Raw genomic sequence first — 25,653 nt, 5'->3', positions numbered from 1 at the left:
AATATGTAGGTTTGGTCAGCATAGTGGACTTACTCCTAACACATATCTGAAATTTACACTGGTATGCTGAGTATATAAATTTTCATTCTAAAAACTCATTGTGGAAGTGAGCTTAAAATCTTTCATCCAAGATGAGAGTTATCCCATATCATTTGATCCAGTATATTTCTGACACTTGGGTGCTGCAAACACTATTTGACTTAGTACATATATCATGCACACATCACCTTTATCAGGATGGTTTGACTTGAACAGACTTATGTATGCAAAGTGATCATCATTGTGCAACTTCAGCATGTTCAATTTGTTAGACATACCAGACCATGCACTTTGTCATATATATAAATAAATCTGTACCTAATGTATCTGTGGTCAGCGAATCCACACCTGAAACAAACATTCTTAACAATGTAATATTAGTTAGGTGGCTACTGTTTAAACAGTCTTTGTCAAATACTGAATTTCAAGTACCAAGAAATTTTTAATCCCCAACAGATTTGGAAGCTAGTAGAGCATTATGAATCCAAATTCTAACAATATCAAAGTTCACAAAAAATTAGAACAAGAAATTGCTAAAGACAACATGGCCGGATTGCGAAGTATTTACCGTTGTATGAAATAAACTTTGTCCTAAATTGTCTGCAGAGGGTTTGACATTCCTTTTCCTCACTTGTCATTTCAACTCTGAAGTGATTTTGGATAACCTGATAGTCTGCCAAAATGCTGACTTAGTGAAAAGTATGGCTTGTCAGTCTTATCTTAATGCATTAAAAACTTTAAATAAAAAAATTTAATGACAATCCTAAATAGATATATTTAAGGGCCTGGACACAGTTGTATTGCCATTTTAAATTTCTTAATTTTGATTTTTTTTTATTAAAAAAAAAAACACAAGGATTTCAATTATGGTACTTTGGGTGATATTGGTGTCTTGGGCTGACATGGTGTGATATAGAAAAGGTTATGTATTCTCTATATTTCATCTCATAATGTTTTACCTCTATGAAAGTAATCTTTTGTCCTTCTACAGATATCTCAAGTCAAAACTTGCACTCAAACCGTGTGTAATTACTTAAGTTTTAATATTGACAATTACACTCTAATTGTAGAAGGATTGAACAAAACATATTATTACTGTTACAACCTAAAAACATAGATATTTGCTTCGCAATCCGACCAACAGAATGTACTTTGAGAAAGACTGCAACATGCTCTGTATTATTTTAAAATAAATGTACAGTTAAGTTCTGAAACAAGGACAGGAATTATCAATGCCATGTAGTCCAACTGAAAAATGCACAGAATTTTATATTACAAAGGTAAACCATCGTTATCAACAACTACAAAGAATTTCCCCCAAAGGACATATTGAACTTATTACACATCTCAAGTCTTTGAAAGTTTTTGACATGTATTTGAAAGATTTTATTCTGATGCAAATGTTACAGTGCATATTTAAAATACTTTGTACCTCTATGTAATTTTAAATTTGAAATTGACATTCTTTAAATCATCAGATATCCTTAAGATATGGATGCTGTGGTTATCAAATTTGGATGCTGTAGTGAAATTTTGTAACTCTGGGGGAAAACCCATACAATAAACACTAAAACTCTATTTATAGAACTTGGACCTGCATGTGCACCTGTCATGCTGAAATAACAATAGTGCCAAAATACTGAACAGTTAACACGGAACATGTTGACAGGCCGAACAACAAGGCTGTATCTACCTCACACTGGTCAACCTGAAAAAGTCAACAACAACTCAACACAGAGGACACCCAACCTTAACAGCCCAGATCAGCTTCATATCCCCCCTTCAAATCTTCTCAAAATAGTTTGCTGTACTTTGAACCAACAAGAGGCCCAGGGGCCACAGCGCTCACCTGAGCACATCAGCTAGGAAAAAAAACACATATCAGATCAGAACTGAAAGTTAACTTAAGTGTGTGTGGGGGCGGGGCTTGAAATTTAACCCCCCAGGGGAACTAGAATCTACATTACCTGAGGATAATTCCATATAAATATTACTAATCATGGCTTTGAAATACTTGAAAAGAAGATTTAAAAAGGTTTCCCTATATATTCTTATGTAAAACTTTAGTCGGCCATTTTGGCCCCACCCTACCCCCGGGGGTCATGACTTGAAAAAACTTGAATCTACACTACCTGAGGATGATTCCACATGAGTTTTATCTTTCCTGGCCGAGTGGTTCTTGAGAAGAAGATTTTTAAAGATTTTTCCTATATATTCCTATGTAAAACTTTGATCGGCCATTTTGGTCCTGCCCTACCCCAGGGGGTCATGACTTGAACAAACTTGAATCTACACTACCTGAGGATGATTTCACATGAGTTTCATCTTTCCTGGCCCAGTGGTTCCTGAGAAGAAGATTTTTAAAGATTTTTCATATATATTCCTATGTAAAACTTTGATCGTCCATTTTGGCCCCGCCCTACCCCCGGGGGTCATGACTTAAACAAACTTGAATCTACACTACCTGAGGATGATTCCACATGAGTTTCATCTTTCCTGGCCCAGTTGTTCTTGAGAAGAAGATTTTTAAAGATTTTTCCTATATATTCCTATGTAAAAATTTGATCGGCCATTTTGGCCCCGCCCTACCCCCTGAGGGTCATGACAAGAACAAACTTAAATCTACACTACCTGAGGATGATTTCACATGAGTTTCGTCTTTCCTGGCCCAGTGGTTCTTGAGAAGAAGATTTTTTAAAAATGCCATTAATTTTTCTCTAATTCATGATTATCTCCCCTTGGAAAAGGGCGTGGCCCTTCATTTGAACAAACTTGAATCCCCTTTACCCAAGGATACTTTGTGGCAAGTTTGGTTGAAATTGGCCCAGTGGTTCTTGAGAAGAAGATGAAAATGTGAAAAGTTTACAACGACAACAACAACGACGACGACGACAGACGACGGACAAATTTTGATCAGAAAAGCTCACTTGAGCCTTCGGCTCAGGTGAGCTAAAAAGCTTCAATACTTTAAGCAGAGTTGTGTACCCTTTGTAAGATTAGCTTCTGCCAGTACATTATTCAATATAAAATGTACTTGTTAAACAGTCAAGTACTTTGCATAGCACTTTTCCATGTTTACGTTTTATGTCTCTGTGAAAACTAGGATATTGTCTACCTCCTGTTCACACAGCGAAGAAGAATCACACCAGTGATACATCTCATCTTGATCAACTGTCAAAGCTACAAATCCAATCTCCTACTAGTTTTGCAATAAGCTTTTTATGAAAAGTACTTACTTATAAATTACATATACAATGTATACTGTGGTTTATTTTACAGGAGTACTAAACATGTTTTATGTCATGAAACAATCAAATTGTGGACCTAAATTTGCAAGATTCTAAAGTTGGTATTACCATTTCAGCAGCATTTAGTTGGAAAGGATACTCAAAATTGTGTACCGTAAATCTGGAAATTTTTGCTGTAGATAAATTTTTAGCAAATTTGCAAATTCATTGCATTCGCAAAAATATTTGTCTTAAAAATAATTCAACAATAAGAAAATGTAAACAAAGTAGTGGTCATTCGCAAAATTTTGAAACGTAAAAAATATAATCAACAGCATTTTGACCCAGATTCGCAAAATAAAATCAACGTAAAAATTTCCAGATTTACAGTATTATCTTTGAAATTTCTTCGTCCCTGAAATCGGGGGTATTGTTGAATCCGCGAAAAATCATGTACAGGCGTTGTAATCACCTTATAAAACTTAAACAATGGGACGGCACATTTTGCCTTACAGACAAATATCTAAAAGTATCACTATCCAAGAAACAATTTGGAAGTCTGAATTAAGGTGCAAAGGACAACTAATACCCATGGAGTGTATGTTTCATGGTCTGTACCCAAAGAGGTGCCCATTCTGCTTTATATTTTTTATAATGTGATAAGAATTTGATTCTTCACATTTCTACACAAAATAACAATACTATTTAATATCAGAAGTTGTTAATTTATAAGATGTCCACATCAATACAACAAACGTCATGAACACATTTGTTAATAATTCATTTTATATAGAAACACATTTCACACACAAAATAATCTGACATTTAAACAGGAAGGGGAGGGTCTATTTTATCTATTGGCTGCGTCATTCATTGCTTTCACTTTCTCCTTCTAATTTTTTAATAGCTACATTTCATTTCCGGAATTTTTCGCAATTATCAATTTTCATTTCCGGCATTTTTTAGTTTTCATTTCTGACATTTTAAAGTTTTCATCTGTGACATTTATACGAGCCAATGGTAGAGAGTGACATTTATATGGTAGTGCTTTTCTGTAATGAAAGCGGGATTGAAGAATTCATGTCAAAAAAAAAAAGAATAAATTACTTTGCCCCCGGTATATTAAATATCTTGGACATAATTTCGGTGCAGTCATTGACATTTAATTTAGTGAACATTAAAGAAAGAGGGCGAATAAGGCGTGGACAATCCCCCGCTCTGAGACAAAATGTTTCTCAATTTTCAAAATTCACAGAAAAGCTATATTTTTCTAAAATCATGTTCTCAATAATGTCATCTTCAAAGCCAGGGTTTAAAATTAACTGAAATTTCCACTAGCCATGTGGGCTCCTAACATTTCAAATTTAGGAGCCCACATCTAAATTTGTTAGCCCACAGTCAAATTCTGTGATTTTTAAAAAATTTGTTCCCTTTTTTTTTGGACACTGGGACAAAAGTAGATACAAATAAAATATGATTGTGTATAAATACGTTTGTTTAAAATTGGAGGTCTTACTTTATAAAAATCAAATGTCATATAAATATTTAATCAAAGGAAATAAAATTTAATTCAAGCATCACGTTTACTATTCTTTGTTTTACATGGTGGAATATGCTCCTTCAAGTTGAACTGATGAAGTGACAATGGTACATAAATAAGATTTTCTATGTTAAATAATTTAACTGAAACATATCTTAAATAAGTTAAAACACTTACAATTTATATGACTAAATAGTTATGAGTTATAAAAATTGTAAATCTTTCACGTATCAACCATGTACAGAGGAATGGAGGAAATTCGGATTAGGAAAAAAAGATCGTTTTAGGGCTTTCACAAATCATGTAGCACTGTTAAATGGAAAAGATGATGAATAATTATGAACAATAGATCCATGCTGCTGTGATTTATTTCATTGGTTCGGAGTTTTGAATGAAAAAACCTGTGGAAATATGTTTTTTCAGTAAGGGGACTGGTTGAATGCCACTGCAGAATTTTCATTCGCCATGTGGGCGAGCAAGTTATAAATTTTATGAGCCCACACCAAATTTTACTCGCAATTTGCGAGTGGGCGAGTGTTAATTTTAAACCCTGAAAGCATTGTATCATTTATTTTACTGATCGACTTATTATTTTAAAATCTTTCTTTCAAAGTTGACATTTAAGCATATTTAGCAGAAAGTGGTTTAGTAGAGCTACAAAAACTGAATTTTGAACATGAATGGGTCAAGTCTCCATTCCTCATTAACGCTTAAATGTCAGATGGAAACGTAACTGTGAAATCTATTTCATTTGTCCAAAAAATGGAATCTGAACCCATTCTATATGAAAATCAAAAATTTCTGAAAAAATGTATGCTTCAACAAATCCGTTCATTTAAATCACACTGACAGGCGTCTTTAATGCATATACTTCATAGCGTAGTGGTTGAAGCGGTCAGTCTTGGATCATACACTGCGCTTTGGAGAGAGTTCAAATCATACGTGAAGCTTTTTCTTTTTTTGTTTTCACATATCTTAAAAACATGAGTGAAAAATAAATTATTAATGATATATTAAAACAATGAAATACATAATTAAATGTGTAAAAGATGATATATTAAACAATATAATTTTGAACAAGAGGCCCATGGGCCACATCGCTCACCTGAGCACTGTGGCTAGGAAAACCCATACCAAAAAAAGGTACAGATTTAGGCATGCCTATTCTTGATAAATATAGGCACAAAAAAGGTATACCTAAAGTATACAAGTTTGGAACCACTTCTTCAAGTATAGGTAGCAAATTGGTACAATATAGGTACATTTCAGGCACACATAAAACATTAGATTGAGAAGTGAGGCATACCTAAAGTATGCCTATACATGTGCTAATATTGTACCTATATTTAAAAACAGGCACAATATAGGTATTTACAAAGTTTGGCATATAATTCAAACATTCAGATAGGTACATTTTAGGTATACCTAAAAGATGCCTATACATATCAATCTATTAGGTACCCTCAAGGCTGTGCCAAAAGTATGCCAGAGGTATACCAAAAGTGTACCTACAAGGTACCTATATTGTACCAAAAGCATTAATAGGCACATTTTAGGTACTAAAAAAGCACAATATTGGCACATCATCTAACTAGACCAGTAGGTACATTCCAGGCATACCTAAAAAGTGCCTACATATCAATCTATTAGGTACCTTCAAGGCTGTGCCAAAAGTATGCCAGAGGTATACCAAAAGTGTACCTACAAGGTACCTATATTGTACCAAAAACATTAATAGGCACATTTTAGGTACTAAAAAAGCACAATATTGGCACACCGCATAACTTTACAAAAAGGTACATTTTATGCATATGAAAAAATGGGCTTTTGTCGACAAATCAACCACAAAACCCAGTTAAAAATTTCTTTCTCCGTGAAAGGTTTTTTAATTTTTGGCCTTACATGAAAAACACATACTTAATTATCATTCCTTGTGAATGGGGCAGGTCTATATTAAGGAAGAATTTAACAATAATTATCAGGTACAAATAAAAATTTATTGCATGATGCTACATGAAAAATATCTCTTTAAAATCCTCTCTACAAACAGAATCTATATATGACAAATCTACATCTAAAAAAAAAAAATTAATATTGTTACCTTTAAAAAAATAATGATATTTAATATCATTCTTTGCAAGAAAAAAATAAACACACCTTTTCAGCATATAAAAACATAATTAATGTAATTTAAATACACAAAGACACTGTAAAGGTACTGAAAGTATACTCCATTTCATGTCCTTTTTTTGGCCACACATTATTCACTTGCAACATGTGCAATTCATGTTATCTTCATTACTTTCATAGAGTTCCTACCCATTGCACCACAGAATTTTCTGCACAGTAATAGTCCTTTTACCAGGGTAAATCCTCATTACTGTACAGTTGCGATTTTCATCTGGAATCTTTATAAAAACTGATCCTCCATTTGAATGTACCACGCAATTCCTTTTTTCTTCTTTCATGCCATTCCCTTCAATTCTGAAAAAGTTGTTGCTCTTGAGTCTTCACTTACTGAGTAACATTTGAAATTATTTTCAAAAATATTACATAGATGAAATCCATGCCTGAATCTATAGGGGAGAGGTCCGGGAAGTCTGGAACTTCCTTCCTACTTCCATTATTGTGTTATTAAATGTATATATACTTAATCAATTAAAAGTGATTTGGACCCCCCTCCCCCCTACCCTGTGAAGATCTGCATCTGAAATTCCTAAAATTTACAATGGAGTTTGATAAGTGTTGATTAATTTTACTATTATATATATATATATATATATATATATATATATATATATATATATATATATATATATATATATATATATATATATTTTTTTTTTTTTCAAAATCATATTAGATTTCATACTTACTGATAGTTATAGTCTTTATGCTTTTACCCCAAGTTTAGAATGACTACAGGGAACAAGAATTTTGCTGAAAAAGAAAGTTTGTTCATGAAATTATGTGACATTATTATTTACAAAGTTTACACTCATTAGTATACATTCTTATTTTTTTTTTATTATTATAATACTGAAACATTGTCACTCTGAATTAAATGATGTGTGTCACCCCCCCCCCCCCTTTACCCTGGCTTGAACCAAGTGGAGAGATAGGGTTGAAACGATTTTATGTAAACTTAATTACTTATAACATAAATTCAAATCAGTTAGTTTTGTTATATTATGTTTTATAAATGCGGTAATTTTGATACTTTAAAACATGTTAAAAATTATCCCCCCATACATTTTTTTTATATAGAGATCTTTACTTTATATTTCAAATTTCATATGCCAATGATTAAATTTTCACACTGTTCATTTGAATTTCTGTTTGTTATTATCGCCATGCCCATGCAGAGGCTACTGTTCTACCTGTTCGGCGATATTGACACATTACTCGTAGTATTTTTTTTTAAAAGACTCTGAAACTGTGAAACACTTTTTTGTCTTGTTACACATCTGGTTAAACAAAATAATAATTATCTAAATCTCTTTACTTCATGTGTAGGCTGTAGCACTGGCTGCACGGCCATCTTGAATCAAAACAAACCAAAAATCTACGGTACAAATACCTAGAATTTCGTAAAATTTACATTTGATATTCACATTCTAATGCATTCTTTACGTGCAAAAATACATAAACAAAAAGCAGCATAAAAATTTACACTGAAATAAAGACTCACCGACCTATAATTCTCCGATTTCTTTTTGAGGTTTTCATCTCGGCCAATTTTCAAATCGTCTCTGTAATGTCCGCGCTATTCACTGACCAATCGTAGACTTCGCTGGAGTCACGTGATTTTATTAAAATTTATTAAACCCCAACTTAAACTGAAAGCCGATTGCGATGAAATCCTTGAAATTTAGCGTGGCTATTTTGGGTAAATAATTGAACCGCCATCTTGAACGCCATTACTATTTTGTGTTTGTTTACATAACTAATCCTCTCAAATTGATTTGGCCCCCTATTTTTTTTTAATTATTCATAATTTTCTTACGTGTTAGATTTCAACTAAAATCTTAATTAATGTAACTGACACAAGAGAGTGATACAAACATCGAAATACATGTATACTTGGACCATCATGTAAATTATAACATGTATACAATCCATAAATGCTTAGTATGTGAATAATTATAAATGATAAGCACCTGTATTTTGTGCATCTTGGGGGCTATTATTTATATGAAATTTCTGTAAATGTACACATTTTTTTTACTGCTACTTCCTAACTACCGGTAATAGTTAAAGCATCTCTATTTATTTCATTCTGTAACTTATTCTTTTGTATTTTACCCATTAATATTGAGCTGAAAAATTTAATGAAATCACCCTTTTGTCATGTTTGTGGAGAACTTCATGTGATACAGAACAATTTCTGCAGGGTGAAGGTCATCCGGTATTAACACCTGTGTCACTCAGTGAAGAATACTGTGGAAATCAACATCGTTTTGCATTCAAAGATTAACAAAGTCTATTTTAAAATACACCAGTAACTGGTCTAATGGATATAAATTCTCACCCTATAAAGTTAATTTAAACATCCCATACATTTTTGTATTTACAAAACGTACAAGAGAGAGAGAGAGAGAGAGAGAGAGAGAGAGAGATGCCGTGATCGCGTAATGGGACCTCTACTGGACATAGACATGTGCATATAAATTTTATTACTGATAATTTATAATACAAAGTTGTATCTGTTACAACTAGAGGGGTTTGCTAGGCAAACCTGGTTTTGAAAAAAAAATGTATTTAGTTTTTAAAACGGTTAATATCTTAATAGTTTATCAGTTTATTTACAGAGTTAAAAACATTCATTTATCATTAATTTGTTGAAGAACAAAAGAAATTAAAGAATAATACTGCAAGAAAAATACTGAGAAGCATCGTAACTAAGCAGATTTGGGTGTTGGTTACATGACTTTGTGTCCACTTCACTAAATGCACGGACTACCTGATAGTCTCTGTGGATTATCTGTGTATTGTGTTCGTTCAAGCGGAAAGTGAATTCCTGTTTCTAATTGATATATACATATTTCACAGTATTGCAAAATGCAACAAGTTGATAAAATGACATGTAAAAAAAAAAATAATTTAACAAGTGTGTGTGTGTAGGGGGGGGAGGGTTAATGGTCAATGGTCAATGTTTATAAGACAATCCCTTATGTCTTAGAGAATGTTAATCAAAGTTACTAAGAACTCTGTAAGACAAACTAGGTCATATTTTAAGAACAGAAATGGATCTTTACCTTTTATTTTCCTTAAGAAGATTAATTGAATTAATGATAATTACATATTGGCATTTGAGAGTAACAATGTTATTACCCCTCCCCATTTTTTCTTTCCACAACACCACTATATATTATACCGAGGACTTGCAATAATGATGTGAAATATGAAGTATAATGAAATTAAAAATTAAATGCACAACTTGTTTGAATGATAATTCAACACCACCCCCCACAACCCCACCCCACCCCACCCCACCCTGCTACAAAGAACCAGTCTTCTAATAAAGTATTTAAATTCAGGCACTTTGAAAAATGACGAAGTTCAAAATAGGTACATTTTAGGTACACTGGAAAATATATAAGTTCAACATAGGTACATTTCTGGCACACTGAAAAATGACAAAGTTCATAGTAGGTAAGATGGAAAATATCTAAGTCCATAATAGGTACATTTTAGGTACACTGAAAAATGACAAAGTCTGAAGTAGGCACATTTCAGGCACACTGTAAAATGACTAAGTCCAAATTAGGTACATTTTAGGTACACTGAAAAATGACAAAGTCTAAAGTAGGCACATTTCAGGCACACTGTAAAATGACAAAGTCCAAATTAGGTACATTTTAGGTACACTAGAAAATAATTAAGTTCATTTTTGGCACAGAATAGGTATGCCTTTTCTGTACCTATAATAGTAGGCACACATTAGGTACTGAAAAGGCACAAAAAAAGTATGCCTATATGTACCTTTTTTTTGTATGGGAAAGTAGAAATTCCTTTATTATTGAAAAGTTTGAATCCAAAAGTAGTCCCATGACCTATCATGGATTTGCTATTCTGGAGAAGATGATTTTTAAAGAATTTTCCTATATAGTTCAATCAAGATGTAAAACTTTGGTGGCCATTTTGGCCCCACCCTACCCCGGGGGTCATGACTTGAACAAACTACCTGAGGATTAGGGCTGTCACGGCTACCCGAAATGACCCGGAACCGCGGAACAATTAATTCGGGTCGGGTACGGTTCCGTTTTTCTGGAATTCGGTTCGGTTTCGATTTGTATAATAGAGTAGATTTTACTATAAAATGGCGTCAAAAACGAGAGTTTTGTTAGTAAATTGTCATTAAAAGACAGGGTTTCAGGTTGGCGTCGGCCATTTGCCAATAAAAGTTTACCTGCCATGTTGGCCTATAAGTTTGACACTGAACAGACACAATGGCCGATTATCTTCTGTATGTAAAGGCCAGTTGTATAATTTTTCCTCCATTCAGATCCGATTGTTTTTCTCTACTTTCTGCAACTGCCGATTCAATCAGCCAATGACATTTTGGTATAAATAGATCTTGACAAAATACTCTATAATTTTATTTCCAAACCCAACTGCAAGGAGCATAAAAGTAGTGATGAATGTTTAAAACATCGAAGGAATCCATGCCATGTTGTTATTTTTACCGCCATGATTGAATATGGGGTCGGACTAATAGCAGGAAACAGACAATGTTGCAAGGTTTTACTAAGGGAAAAAAAATGGTCTAGGTAATCTTTAAACATAATTATACATTGAATATCATCAGAGATACAAGTCTAATTTTTGGATTACTATTTTTAAAAATTTTAATCCCAAGAAATAAATACATTTACATGCAATGAAAGGTGGGACTAATATAAGTTAAATACCCATTGAATGGAATTAAAAAAAAACAATTACTATTCTGTTTCAATATATTAATTTTGTTTAAAAGAAACAAAATAATATTTCCACCTCATTAAAAGGAAAATTAATATAGTTTGAATATTTTATGTAATAAAATGACTGTTTTTGTAAAAGTCTGACAGAAATCCGAGTTAGTTTAACTTTTCTATTGGCCTATAATTTTAGGAAGTTTAGGACAGAATGGCCTATAATTTTTCTGGTAAATATGCCAGATGTCCTGTAGTTACTTATTTCAATCTGAAACCCTGAAAGGTGATTTAAAAATAATTTGGTACAGTTGTTGTCTAGTCAGGAGGCTACTTTAAACTAGTTATAATGTTGCAATTTCTAAGATTAAATGAGAATATTTTTTTTATTGTTGAAAATAATACAAATCATGAGCTTTTCTTCCATTACCTACCCGACCCGAGAAACCCGAAACCGAACCTCAAAAAATCAGAACCGACCCGACTCGAAAATTTTTGGAACCGTGACAGCCCTACTGAGGATGCTTCCATATAAATATGATGAACTATGGCTTTGCCATTCTTGAGAAGAAGATTTTTAAAGAATTTTCCTACATGCTTCTATGTAAAACTTTGGTCGGCCATTTTGGCTCCACCCTACCCCTGGGGGTCATAACTTGAACAAACTTAAATCTACACTACCTGAGGATGCTTCCATATAAATATGATGAATTATGGCTTTGTCATTCTTAAGAAGAAGATTTTTAAAGAATTTTCCTACATGCTTCTATGTAAAACTTTGGTTGGCCATTTTGGCCCTGCCCTACCCCTGGGGGTCATGATTTGAACAAACTTGAATCTACACTACCTGAGGATGCTTCCATATAAATATGATGAATTATGGCTTTGTCATTCTTGAGAAGAAGATTTTTAAAGAATTTTCCTATATATTTCTATGTAAAACTTTGGTCGACCATTTTGGCCCCGCCCTACCCCTGGGGGTCATGATTTGAATAAACTTGAATCTACACTACCTGAGGATGTTTCCCCATAGGTTTCATCTTTCCTGGCACAGTGGTTCTTAAGAAGAAGATTTTTAAAGCATGACACCAAATTTTCATTAATTCCCAATTATCTCCCCTTGAATGAGGGCGTGGCCCTTCACTTGAACAAACTTGAATCCCCTTCACCCAAGGATGCTTTGTGGCAAGTTTGGTTGAAATTGGCCCTGTGGTTTTTGAGAAGAAGTCGAAAATGTGAAAAGTTTACAGACAGACAGACAGACAGATGGACGCCGGACAAAATGTGATCAGAAAAGCTCACTTGAGCCTTCGGCTCAGGTGAGCTAAAAATATAACTTTGAATTGAGAAATGTCTTTTCTCAGAGCGGGGGATTGTCCTCGCCTTGTACGCCTCCATTCTTTGAAAAAAAAAAAAAGCATGCTCATTGAACTCTTTTAACAAGACTTAGTCACGGCTACATGTACAAAATACAAATGTATATTTTTTTGTGATTTTATTAATATTTTGAAAATGAGTTTGGAAAGAAATTTTTTTATTTTAAAAAATTCCATTTCCAGCTACTTGGTTAACATTAAATTGCTGGAGAGGTACCTTGCAAAAATTCCGGAAATGAAAAGAAATAAATGTCGGAAATGAAAAGAAAAATTGTCGGAAATGAAATAAAAAAATGTCGGAAATGCTAAGCAGATTTCCGGAAATGAAATGCAGCGTAATTAATACAATAGTTCAACTTTTGACTAGGTGGACCTTGTCAGCAATTAACCTCAGCATTCTGCATTGGTCAACCAGTCAAACATCATTGAACAAGAGGCCCATGGGCCACATCACTCACCTGAGAAGCTTTGACCATTCTGTTCTTTACTAGATTTCCCCCTTGTAATACATATTGTGACCCCACCCTACCCCACTGATCATAATTTAGACAATTTGAAATCTACACTATTCCAGGATGCTTCCACATAAGTTTCAGCTTTTCTGGCCCTGTGGTTCTTGAGAAGAAGATTTTCAAAGATTTTTCCTACATATTTCTTTGTAATACTTTGATTTCCCATTGTGGCCCTGCCCTACCCCCAGGGGCCATGATTGGATTAATTTAGAATCTTCACTACCTGAGGATGCTTTCACATAAGTTTCAGCTTTTCTGGCCCAGTGGTTCTTGAGAAGAAGATTTTCAAAGATTTTTCTATATATATCTATGTAAAACTTTGATTCCCCATTGTGGCCCCGCCCTACCCCCGCGGGTCATGATTTGTACAATTTAGAATCTACACTACCCCAGGATGCTTCCACATAAGTTTCAGCTTTTCTGGCCCAGTGGTTCTTGAGAAGAAGATTTTTAAAGATTTTTCCTATATATTTCTATGTAAAACTTTGATTCCCCATTGTGGCCCCGCCCAATCCCCGGGGATCATGATTTGAACAAATTTAGAATATACACTACCCCAGGATGCTTCTACATAAGTTTCAGCTTTTCTGGCCCAGTGGTTCTTGAGAAGAAGATTTTTAAAGATTTTTCCTATATATTTCTATGTAAAACTTTGATTCCCCATTGTGGCCCCACCCAATCCCCAGGGGTCATGATTTGAACAATTTAGAATCTACACTACCCCAGGATGCTTCCACATAAGTTTCAGCTTTTCTGGCACAGTGGTTCTTGAGAAGAAGATTTTTAAAGATTTTTCCTATATATATATTTCTCTGTAAAACTTTGATTCCCCATTGTGGCCCCGCCCAATCCCCAGGGGTCATGATTTGTACAATTTAGAATCTACACTACCCCAGGATGTTTCCACATAAGTTTCAGCTTTTCTGGCACAGTGGTCCTTGAGAAGATTTTTTAATGACCCCACCCTATTTTTGTCTTTTCTTGATTATCTCCCCTTGTGAAGGGACTTGGTCCTTCAATTTAACAATTTAAATTCCCCTTTAACCAAGGATGCTTTGTACAAAGTTTGGTCAAAATTGGCCCAGTGGCTCTTGAGAAGAAGTTGAAAATGTGAAAAGTTTACGGACGGACAGACAGCTAGACAGATAGACGGACGACGGACACAATGTGATCAGAAAAGCTCACTTGAGCCTTCGGCTCAGGTGAGCTAAAAAATCAAAAATTGTTTTATTTATAGACATATTTTGGTTCTAATGGTAAGACATAACATTTTTAAACCCTGTACACATTTCTTTTGGCTCAAAATTGTTTGATTTCAAAGCACCAGTTATGATTCTTGACTGCAGTTATGGAAACCTGAAATCTTGCAGGTAGAGGACCAGCAAGTCTGCTACCTCTAGTAAGTACTGAAAAGTCCTATAAATGTAACTCTTGAGAAATTGCGTCCATGTTCTTCTTTTTTTTAATCCTTTTGAAATCTATGAATATCATGGTCTAATTCTCTACTTAACAAATACCATGCATTGAAACTAACATTAACCGTCACATGGGCTCTAAGAAAATATATACACACTAGTGTAAACTGCATTTTCAAACTTACCGTAAGCTCTAGGCAACACCTGCTGAAAGTAAAAAACCAGAAGTCTCTGTCGAGACTGAAGCTCTACTGGTTTGAACTTATAGCAAAGGAAGAGAAGAGTACTTAAGCAGCTGGGATTTGAAACTTTACAACAGCTATATAGAATAATGATCGTTGATAAAGTCTCTTTATGTTCTTAGTGTAGTCTACTTGTGTGCCAAGTTATATTGAAATCAGACCAAAACTGTAGGAGGAGTAGCATTTCGAAACAATTTTACAGACATTTCAATTTTTAGTAACCACGGCAACACAGTTCATCAAAATTAAAATTTGGTACACAGAATTATGTATCTTAGTGTATTCTACTTGTGTGCCAAGTTATATTGAAATCAGACCAAAACTGTAGGAGGAGTAGCATTTTGAAACAATTTTACAGATATTTCTATTTTTAGTAACCACGGCAACACCGTTCATCTAAATCAAAAACCGATACACAGATTTATGTATCTTAGTGTATTCTACTTGTGTGCCAAATTATACTGAAATCAGACCAAAACTGTAGGAGGAGTAGCATTTTGAAAAAATTTCACAGAAATTTCTATTTTTAGTAACCACGGCAACATCGTTCATCGAAATCAAAATCCGATGCACTATTTTATGTATCTTAGTGTAGTCTACTTGTGTGCGAAGTTATACTGAAATCAGACCAAAACTGTAGGAGGAGTAGCATTTTGAAACAATTTCGCAGAAATTTCTATTTTTAGTAACCACGGCAACACCGTTCATCGAAATCAAAAACCGATACACAGAATTATGTATCTTAGTGTATTCTACTTGTGTGCCAAGTTATACTGAAATCAGACTAAAACTGTAGGAGGAGTAGCATTTTGAAAGAATTTCGCAGAAATTTCTATTTTTAGTAACCACGGCAACACCGTTCATCGAAATCAAAAACCGATATATAGAATTATGTATCTTAGTGTAGTCTACTTGTGTGCCAAGTTATACTGAAATCAGACCAAAACTGTAGGAGGAGTAGCATTTTGAAAGAATTTCACAGAAATTTCTATTTTTAGTAACCACGGCAACACCGTTCATCGAAATCAAAAACCGATACACAGAATTATGTATCTTAGTGTAGTCTACTTGTGTGCCAAGTTATATTGAAATTAGACCAAAACTGTAGGAGGAGTAGCATTTTGAAAAATTGTTTACAGACGGACAGACAGACAGACAGACGGACAGACGGACGGACGCCGGAAGCATTACTATCGCATAAGCTCTTCTGGTCTCTGACCAGTAGAGCTAAAAATGAAAAAAAAATAACAAATTTATGAAAAAATCCAATTTATAGATAATAAACATTTTCAAACTAAGATAATATGTAGCAATATTACTTAGCTGATCAAATTGTAAAACAATGAAATACATAGACAATTTTTGCCCTAAAAAGACGATATGTGACCCTTCATTTGAATAAAATTTTTTACGATGACAAACAACTGATAATTTCAAACAGAAAGGCTCACATGAACATTTGGCTCAGTTAACCTAAAAAATATCTTATTTGATTCAAAGGCCTTAACACTAATTTGAGAAAAGAAAAGAAAAAGCCACACTAAAGGTCAGAATAAAAGAAAAATTTATGCAATTATTTATTTTTATTTTCATTTATTAATGTAATATTCTTCGGTTAGTTCCAAGTTATGTAGTATTTGTTTAAATTACGATTTCATATACTTCTGTTGGACTTACATCAGACTGGGTTACCTGTTTGCGGACAGCTGGACCAATATTCAACTTCCTGTCCTTGAATACCAAATTGTCCGACTGCAAAACACACAAGTCTCAATTAACTTCCCTTAAATATCTAATTTAATAAAGCAAATTGTGAGGACTTTTTTTTTTACATGTTTTATTGCACTCTCTTGTTTAAATAAAGTAATAATATTATGATCATAATTATGATATGAACATTTACTTGATAATTAACGATACAAGCTTCCATCTGATATTCCGCGAGATTTCATACATACATCTTTTTTAATAATTCTGTCAGCATCCTCCTGATTTTCAAATGTAATAAATCCATATCTGAAAATTAAAACACACCTGTTGAGGACCAGCGGAGCATTTTAGTCAGGAATCAATATATAAAAGTTTCAGGCCTTACAAACTCTTTAATTCGAGATATAAAGCATCAAAGGTTGAGCATTCTGGCCCCTTGTGGCCTTTATTAATGTAACATATGCAGGCCTTTCAAAATCTGCCGGTACCCGTTACTTTTACCCGGTTGGATTCGTTCATGGTACCGGCCAAAATATTCAGTAGAGAAAAAAAATCGCGTAAAAAATACGATAAGCCTTACCATGTTTTACACAAGTTGTGGTTACGTAGCTTTGTATTATTCTTAGTCCGTAATGGTATCTAATAACGTTTTTGATTGGTTAGTCAAGAAGATCATTAAAGCGTTTGAATAAATGAAACAAAAGAGATTGCGTAACGCGTCTTATAGATCTTTGTCGAAAACGAAAGTAGATTTCGATCCGTCAAATTCCTCCGTCACTGATTTTGACAAAAGCTAATAACTATGGATGTATTTTAAATAAATACGGCCAAAAAAATTAAAAATAGGAATCCAGGTGTCAGAAATGAAAGTGTTAATTTAAAGCCATGGTAATGAGTTTCACGAAAGATTTTAAGATACAAGGAACTAGACCGCGGAAAGTCTTCAACACAACTGACCGATAGAGAAACCGACATGAACAATAGGTAGTTCTTTGACCACCTCTGTACATTTTAATAGCCTCAACTCTTCAAATTTAAGTGTCAAAATCCGCAGCTGACGATATAAATTACTTACAGTCTTAAATATCTGCAACTTTCTGATGAAACAAAAGGACATAAAACAGAAACTATTTCTTTTGCCATACATTTAATTCTTCGATTCAGCAGTTTCCTAGTGGTCAAGAGAATGACCTTGCGGACGTTTACTTTCTTCCCAGTATTGTAACCATATCCAGTAAAGTTGGAGTCATATCTAAATTTTTTTGTCTCCAGTCTTGATGTCATCTTTGTGTAATTTACACAAGTATATTATTTATGTACATGTACCAGTGCATGAAAAATATGCTGAATTTATTGGTACATGCTATGCATCATGTAGTGCTTCTTCTAATTTTTTTTAATCTGCACTTTACTGTAGATCAAAAATGAATACATTTAATGCAAATACAATTTCATTTCTCTTTTATTAAATTTAAATTTTGAATTTCCATTTCCTTTCATGACTCAATAATTTTTTTTATATTTAAAACATACCACTTACAACTCAAACCTTGCAAAAATTTTTGAACAAATTTATATAAACAAATATAGCATAGAACTTAGAAGTTTTACCTAAATCTTATTGTTACTCTGCTCAAATAACTAATTTTTCTATGTAATTTCACCCATCCAGTGCTAAACTTCACATGTAATGTGTATTGACCAAAAATAAACTTGGAAACATGGCATAAAAATAACACTGATAGCAGCATACTTCTATGTGTCTAGAAACCAGGAAATGCTGTCTGGTGGCTTCTAAATTTCAAAATTTTTCCGGGGGGGCATGCCCCCGGACCCCCCTAGCAGGCTCACGCCTTCGGCGTTCGCCGAATGGTACCTCCTATTTTTGATAAAGTACCACCTGGTTCAAATCTTTTTGAAAGCCCTGCATATGACATCAATATCATAAGTATCCAAGGATTTAACAAGAGATGTTTGTAAAACAACATCCCCCAAATAACTGGAATTTTTCGAAGTCCAAGGAACGTCATGATTTCACATAACTCTGTCAAAAATGGCTTGTTCATACCAAAAAACAGGACTTTATCTAGATATTCTTAGGATAAATCTGTATACCAAAATTTAATTTCAATATGTGCAACCTTTGAAAGAAAATGAATGGAAACTGCAAATAATTGCAATTTATTTTTTTTGTAACTCCAAGGGACATAACTCTGTCAAAAATTGCTCTATTGAATCCAAAACATAACTTGATCTAGATATTGTTAGGATAAATCTGCATATCAAATTTCATTTCAATATGTGCAACCACTGCAAAGAAAATGAACACAAATTGCAATTTAAGAAATTTGAATTTTTCCAAGTCCAAGGGGCACAAGTTGATAACTCTTGTCCAAAATTGCCCAGAACATGACCTAGATCTTCTTATGATAAATATGTATACCAAATTTAAGTTCAATGTATGTGCAACCTCTGGGCAGAAAATAAAATGTATTTGACAAGCAATTGTAATTTTCAACAGAACTACCCCTAAAAATCACTAAGTTCTGACTCTGCACCATAATCATTACACAGCTAATCCCAAATGAAGGTAGAGCTTAGGCTTTTTTGATATCCAAAATCTGACTTTATTAGCAATAGGTCAGGACACATCCTTAGGACATACTGTTTTATTTTTGCACTAGCACATGCCATGGCCACAAATATTGCTGAATTCAACAGCTAGAACATAACAACCAGAACACAATAGGATGGTCAAGATCATAGAATGTGTTTGTAATAAAAATCTGGAATTCTGAAGCTATGCTTTTTTTCCAGCATCAGTCAGAGCCAAATACTCCCACTTTGCTATAGTTGTGCTAGTGAACTTTGTTACCTTTTATCAGATTTCTTCAAATTACCTAATTGGTAATAATATGTTACCAAACACTGAGGTTTGAATTCCCCCTTCTCTTCATTACATTACCATTATATACATACCCTTTCGATACCCCAGCCCGATCTGCAATTATCTTTGAGTCTTTTACAGCTCCATACGCAGCAAAAAACTGCTTCAATTCCTGTTCTGATGTCTAAAAATTTAAAAGAATTAACTTACTCATTGAATCACTTCATATGTGAAAGTAAACTAGAGCATTTCAATCAAGACATCACCCACCAGGATACTACTTTTATTGTTAAGATTGACTTGAAAGATTTCCAGCTGAAAAAAGCTGGCAAACAACAATTTTTGAACAGATAATCAAGATGTAAAAAAATATGTGGACTTTCCTACTTACATTAGCTGCAATTCCACCTACAAAAATGCGATTGGGGATGACTGTGCCATATTTTGGAGCATGTGTACTGCCGAGGGGTGTTGACGACGGGGTTACAGATGGGGAGACATCAGCAGAAGAAGACTGTAACAATAAATGTCACCAATCTTAAAAATTCTAGTTGAGGCCACACCAATTTGTAACATAGTTCTTCAGATTTTCAAAAATGAAAAGAGAGGCGAGCGAGCGAAAATATTTTACAAATATTTATTTTTTCAGTTTTCAAAATTATGAGGCGAGCGAATATAATTAATGTTAGTGGCAAAAATTTCTAAGTTCTTCTATAGTACACAGGGGTGTGCAATTGAGAAAAAAATCAAGTACTTTCCCACAGGCTAGTGGCAGCTTTCAAGTTAATAGCCCCTAGTAAAAAGTTACTTACCCAAACAGAGGGGCAAAAATTAAAATAAATACTAATCTGGAGAAGAAATTAATTGCTGAAAAAGTCAGGGTACTGGGGTCATTCTTTTTAAAATTAAAGTTAAAAGTTCTCACTATCAATATTAATCATGCATAAATTGTAATGAAAAAAAAATTAAATTAATTTAAATGAATTATCTTCCCTTTTTCTTGATCATTGCACTAGCTCATTTAGAATAAAATCAAAATCATTTTGTTTTCATCTTAAATCATTAAATACACTGGAAATATATTTCATGTGAGTCATAAAACACTTATCTTTCAGTTCATTGGATAATCGTAAATAATTTAATGAGATATCTGCATGTATTTACCATAAATGGAGGAATAGAGGAAATTCGGATTAGGAAAAAACGATCGTTTTTGGAAGTAAATAAGTCAGATAGAACTACAAAACAGATAAGATTATAAAGATTTATTGACAATAGGAGCAAGTTGTCTGGAAAATTTTAACTGGTTGGGAATTTTATAATAAATACAAGTGAAAATACCGATTGTTCTTGTCATTCGTTGTTGCATTGCGTGTGTAGTTATGTTTTTTACTAGCCCAACGTGCTACCTCCTTGCAGAAAACACCTAGCCTGATCCCCAAAAATGGTAGCCCCGGTTGTTTGGATATGCTAATTGCTCACCCCTGGTACATACAAACAGTTACACGAGCGTCTTGCAAAACTTCACAGACTGCTACAAAGTACAAACACTAAATCCCGCGCTTCTGTCACACAAATTTCCAAGTCTTTTATGCATTTTGTGTAAAAAGTTGAGAAAAAAAATTATATTCAGATATTTTTGGATGCGCGCGCAAAATTTATTTTTTTAATATTATAATTTGGATTTGTTAAAAATAGAAGCGGCGAATCCGACGAACTACAGTCAATGGACAAATGTATTCGTCATTTTAATTGGCGTTGCGTTAATCGCGATGCCTCTTTCGGCTATTTTTCACTCGTGCTATTTATAGAACAAACGAAATAGAATGAAACTTTCAATAAAGAGACTGGAGAAATTACGTCACGATTTTGTGACGTCATTTTGTCACTTGTGTGTCTGTAAACACTGGAAAACATCACTCGAAAACATGGGGCGAAAATCAGTTGAGTTGAGCACTGAGGTAAAAGAAATGATCGTAAAATCTGCAAACCACACTCCAAATAAAGCAGAACTGGCAAGAATGTTTGGTATACCAAGGTCAACAATCATGAGTATTTTGAATAAATTTGACAGACTGGGTACTGTAGAAAACTTGCCGAGATCTGGCCGTCAACTTTTGTTTACAACTCGGGACAAGACGAAGTTGAGTCGCCTCGCTAAAGCAAACAGAAGGGACACTTTGACAGATTTAACAAACAAACTGAACGAAGGAAGAGGAAGACAATTTAGTGAGAAAACAGTATTTAGAAAATTACGTGAAGAAGGGTACAAAAGGAAACGTGCAAGGAAGACTATGGTGGTTCGATGTGTGAACAGAAAAAAACGGGTAAAATGGTGTCAAGAACGAAAAAACTGGAAAAGTGATAATGAATGGAAAAAATATATATTTTCCGATGAAAGTCAGATTGTTATCGGGACAGATAACCGTGTGTATGTGTGGAGAAAGGATGCCGAAGCGAACAGTCCCCATTTGATTTGTCCGCCATCGAAAAGGAAGGTAACACTTATGATCTGGGGATGCATGTGTTTTGATGGTATGGGAACTATTGTACCTGTCGAAGGTAATATAAATGCACTCAAATACTTGGAAATAGTTGACAATAATTTATGGCCTGTAATTGCCAGACATTTCCCGAACAAAGACTATGTTTTCCAAGACGATAATGCTCCCGTACATAGGGCTCACGTAGTGAAAAACTATATGACCGAAAATAATATTAACTGCACAGATTGGCCAGCTCAGTCTCCAGATTTAAATGTGATTGAAAACATTTGGAGAGCTTAAAGGCATGTCCGCAACTATTGAAAGTCGCGATCAGCTGTTTCATGCAATCAGACAAGTGTGGGAAAACATCCCCTTGGAATACGTCCACAGCCTCTACGCATCCATTCCAGATCGGATTAAAGAAGTAATTCGTATGAAAGGAAATCTGACCAAATATTAGGTAAGTGACTTTAATTTTAAGTATACAAATCTACGTTTAAAACTTCCGTTGTGAACGTAAACAACGCGATGCCATTTTGAAAAACAGGGCTCGAGCTGTGATTCGCCATTGTCGCCAATTGCGAATTTTTTTCAAAAGTGGCGAAAAGAAATTCATAAGTGGCGAAAACGAATTTTTTAGATGTACCATGTACAAAATTTGTGTAGCCCTGGTTAGCTCCTTTGTTTATTCAATGTACACAGATAAGTCCCTTTGTTTATTTAATGCAGCAGAGGTGTGAAAACTGAAACCTACATGTAGGAAATCACGTCTCGCTTGAACGAACAGAGCTGACTAGGTAACTAGCCTGGAGCAATAAAGGGTTATAAAATTGCTTGAAATAATATAATTTGGATTAAACGGGGGGATACAGTGTTATTAGGAGATGAAGTTAGTATATAAAAGATTTTTATCAACAAAATCTGTCTATGTAGATCGTTTTTTAAAACCGAAAGTAGGGAAACATGACGAAAATTGTAAAGAATGGCTTCAAATTTTACCTACTGAAAATTAAAAAAATTGTATATTAATACACCATTAACTGACCAAGAGTGAAAAAGAAATTGGTTTGGAAACAGAATTATCTTTAGTTAGTAAATTACTCTGAATTATTTACATTAACATTTGCATATTATACCCTGGAGTCTCCAAGTTGTTAAAATAAAGTCAAGTTTCAAACCTAATTTTCATTACTTTTTAATTTACTTCTTTTCACAATTAATTAATGAAATGATGAAAATTTCAATTTTTAAAAAATGTCATATTTTTACTAGGTCTGTACCCCCCCCCTCCTTACCAGGCGAACAAAAAATAAAGAGTTGGCTGATATAAATACAATATCAAATTAATTGTGTAATTCCAACATTATTATTTTTTTCTTTTTTAAATGGATACTACCATAAGTTTTAAACATTACATTTTTAAAACAATGTCTCTGTCAGATAAACATAATAAAAAAAAAATTGAATAACAAAAAGTGCTTGCATTGTCGAGAAATCAGATGTAAGTATGCCTTTCCTTAAAGCTTGTGTCGCGAAAAGTGGCGAAAAAAAATTTCGGTCCAGTGGGAGCCCTGTTGAAAAATGACGAATACTTTTGTCCACTGACTGTATATTAGAAATTGGTATGGCCTGAACCACTTTTCTATTCATTGTTCAGAAAAAAATTCGATTTTTCTCATAATAAATGTATTTTCACATAATTGGAAAATCTAGCTGCATACAACTTTATGTCATTTCTCATTCCTTCTCTTAGAATCAAGTGGGAATTTCAAATTGGTAAAAAGTGTCAAAAATAGAAATTGAAAACACAGCAAGTTGTTTTCTGATTAAAAAACACAATTAGAATGTAAACCGTAAAATGATATCTTCTTGTTCTTAAAAAATCTTTTATCTTTATTTTTGAGGAAAAAAATTAAGCGACAGACTTGAATGCAGCAGATTTGACACCCCGTGACATCAAGTCAATAAATTAATTTTCACAGCATATCAAAACATACAGCAGAGCTTAGAAGTGATACATTGTCATCACTTGTATTTTCTATTTCAACATGAATTAAAAGTTACATTTGATTAGTTGTTACACAGGCAGCAAATTTCGACGGTAATCTCAATCCATACTTTACAAACTTTTGGCAATATGTTCTCAATACTTTACAAACTTTTTAAAATATAGTTCCTGGTAATCACCTTTAAGTAAATAATATATTGTTTTACAAATGAATACGTAGACTAAACTGGCACTGCAAATTTAGAAACTGATTTAGGCCCCAACTCATTTTCTCAACGGTGAAGAGCAGGCGCTCTATGTTCTGTTCAAGGCCAAGTTGGCTGTCTTCAACCTGCACAAGACATATCTCCTGTCATAAACATGGTGCCGAATTGAAACCTGATGCGGTGCATGATGCGCTAATTTTAGTCATTGTTTTGCCTGTTACTCCTGCAAAAGGTTAACACAGTTACCGTGCTTGCGTTTCTTCGTATCATCTCTCATGAACTATAAATCTACACAATATCACTTACCTTGATTTAGTTTGGGATACATATTTGTTATACTCACCATTCTGGGGAGACAAAAACACTCCTACTACAAAACAGACTATATATAAATAATATAACAGATCCTACAGCGAGGATGATCTTTGCAGCCGAAACTTGGATGAGTCGGAGAACTGTCGGACCTGTCTAAGAGTAGGGGGTAACAGGATACTTTGAGTAGAGCTGAGATATTTATTCTTTTTAAGATAGAAATATATCATTGTACTGGAAATCTTAACATATATTCTAGGACATTTTCATTGAGGATTGTGAAAAGAATGTAAGAAATTGCTAGTTATTTTTACGACCACTAGTTCATCTTTTCCATCACACCCCTATGTTTGGTATCGTCCAAGAACTTCTTCCCGCCTGACGAGTGTTCACTATGACGTTTGATGACTCTACCCGAGGTACATAGCGCACACGTGCTCTCTCTCTCTCTCTCTCTCTCTCTCTCTCTCTCTCTCTCTCTTTACTAGATATTTAATTCAAAGCAGAAAGATAATTAGATTGCTTGAGGTTTCAATTTTAATTCTTACAAAAAATATAATTAAAATTTGTTTAAAAAAAACTAATAAACACTTGTTTTTTTGTTTTTTTTTTTGTATATCTACATAATCTGTAGATAAGTCTTATCGACCTTCCTATATATCTAATTAATCCAAATAAAAAAAAAATCAGTATATTCTCAATATGCTCTTACACATCGACTTTATGCTTTACCAGAAATAATAAAAGAAACTCAAAGGACCAGGGGAATGGAGTCG

The 25,653-nt window shown here is 33.8% G+C and overlaps 1 protein-coding gene across 9 annotated transcripts in view; it reads right to left on the bottom strand.

Annotated features, from left to right (window-relative positions):
• The window catches only part of LOC134241022 (protein boule-like), a 39,813-nt gene extending 14,759 nt beyond the window's left edge, over positions 1-25,054 (bottom strand). Inside the window, exons 1-7 of one of the 9 annotated variants that reach the window (XM_062723122.1) lie at positions 24,909-25,054; positions 20,257-20,379; positions 19,958-20,049; positions 17,227-17,284; positions 16,946-17,020; positions 15,212-15,233; positions 358-387 (exon numbers count right to left, since the gene is read on the bottom strand). In XM_062723122.1, coding sequence (XP_062579106.1) covers positions 358-387; positions 15,212-15,233; positions 16,946-17,020; positions 17,227-17,284; positions 19,958-20,049; positions 20,257-20,379; positions 24,909-24,911 — 403 coding nt within the window. In that variant the 5' untranslated portion in view covers positions 24,912-25,054. The remainder of the gene's footprint in view (positions 1-357; positions 388-15,211; positions 15,234-16,945; positions 17,021-17,226; positions 17,285-19,957; positions 20,050-20,256; positions 20,380-24,908) is intronic. The other 8 variants (XM_062723113.1, XM_062723114.1, XM_062723115.1 and 5 more) reach the window with 8 other exon arrangements.
• Between the last annotated feature and the right edge of the window lie 599 nt (positions 25,055-25,653).

This window comes from Saccostrea cucullata, unplaced genomic scaffold (genome assembly GCF_032062105.1).
Source record: "Saccostrea cucullata isolate Sc308-1 unplaced genomic scaffold, CSIRO_AGI_Scuc_v1 ctg3188, whole genome shotgun sequence".
Lineage (NCBI taxonomy): Eukaryota > Metazoa > Mollusca > Bivalvia > Ostreida > Ostreidae > Saccostrea > Saccostrea cuccullata.
Note: the sequence above shows the minus strand (reverse complement) of the source record. Positions and strands in the feature narration are given on the sequence as shown.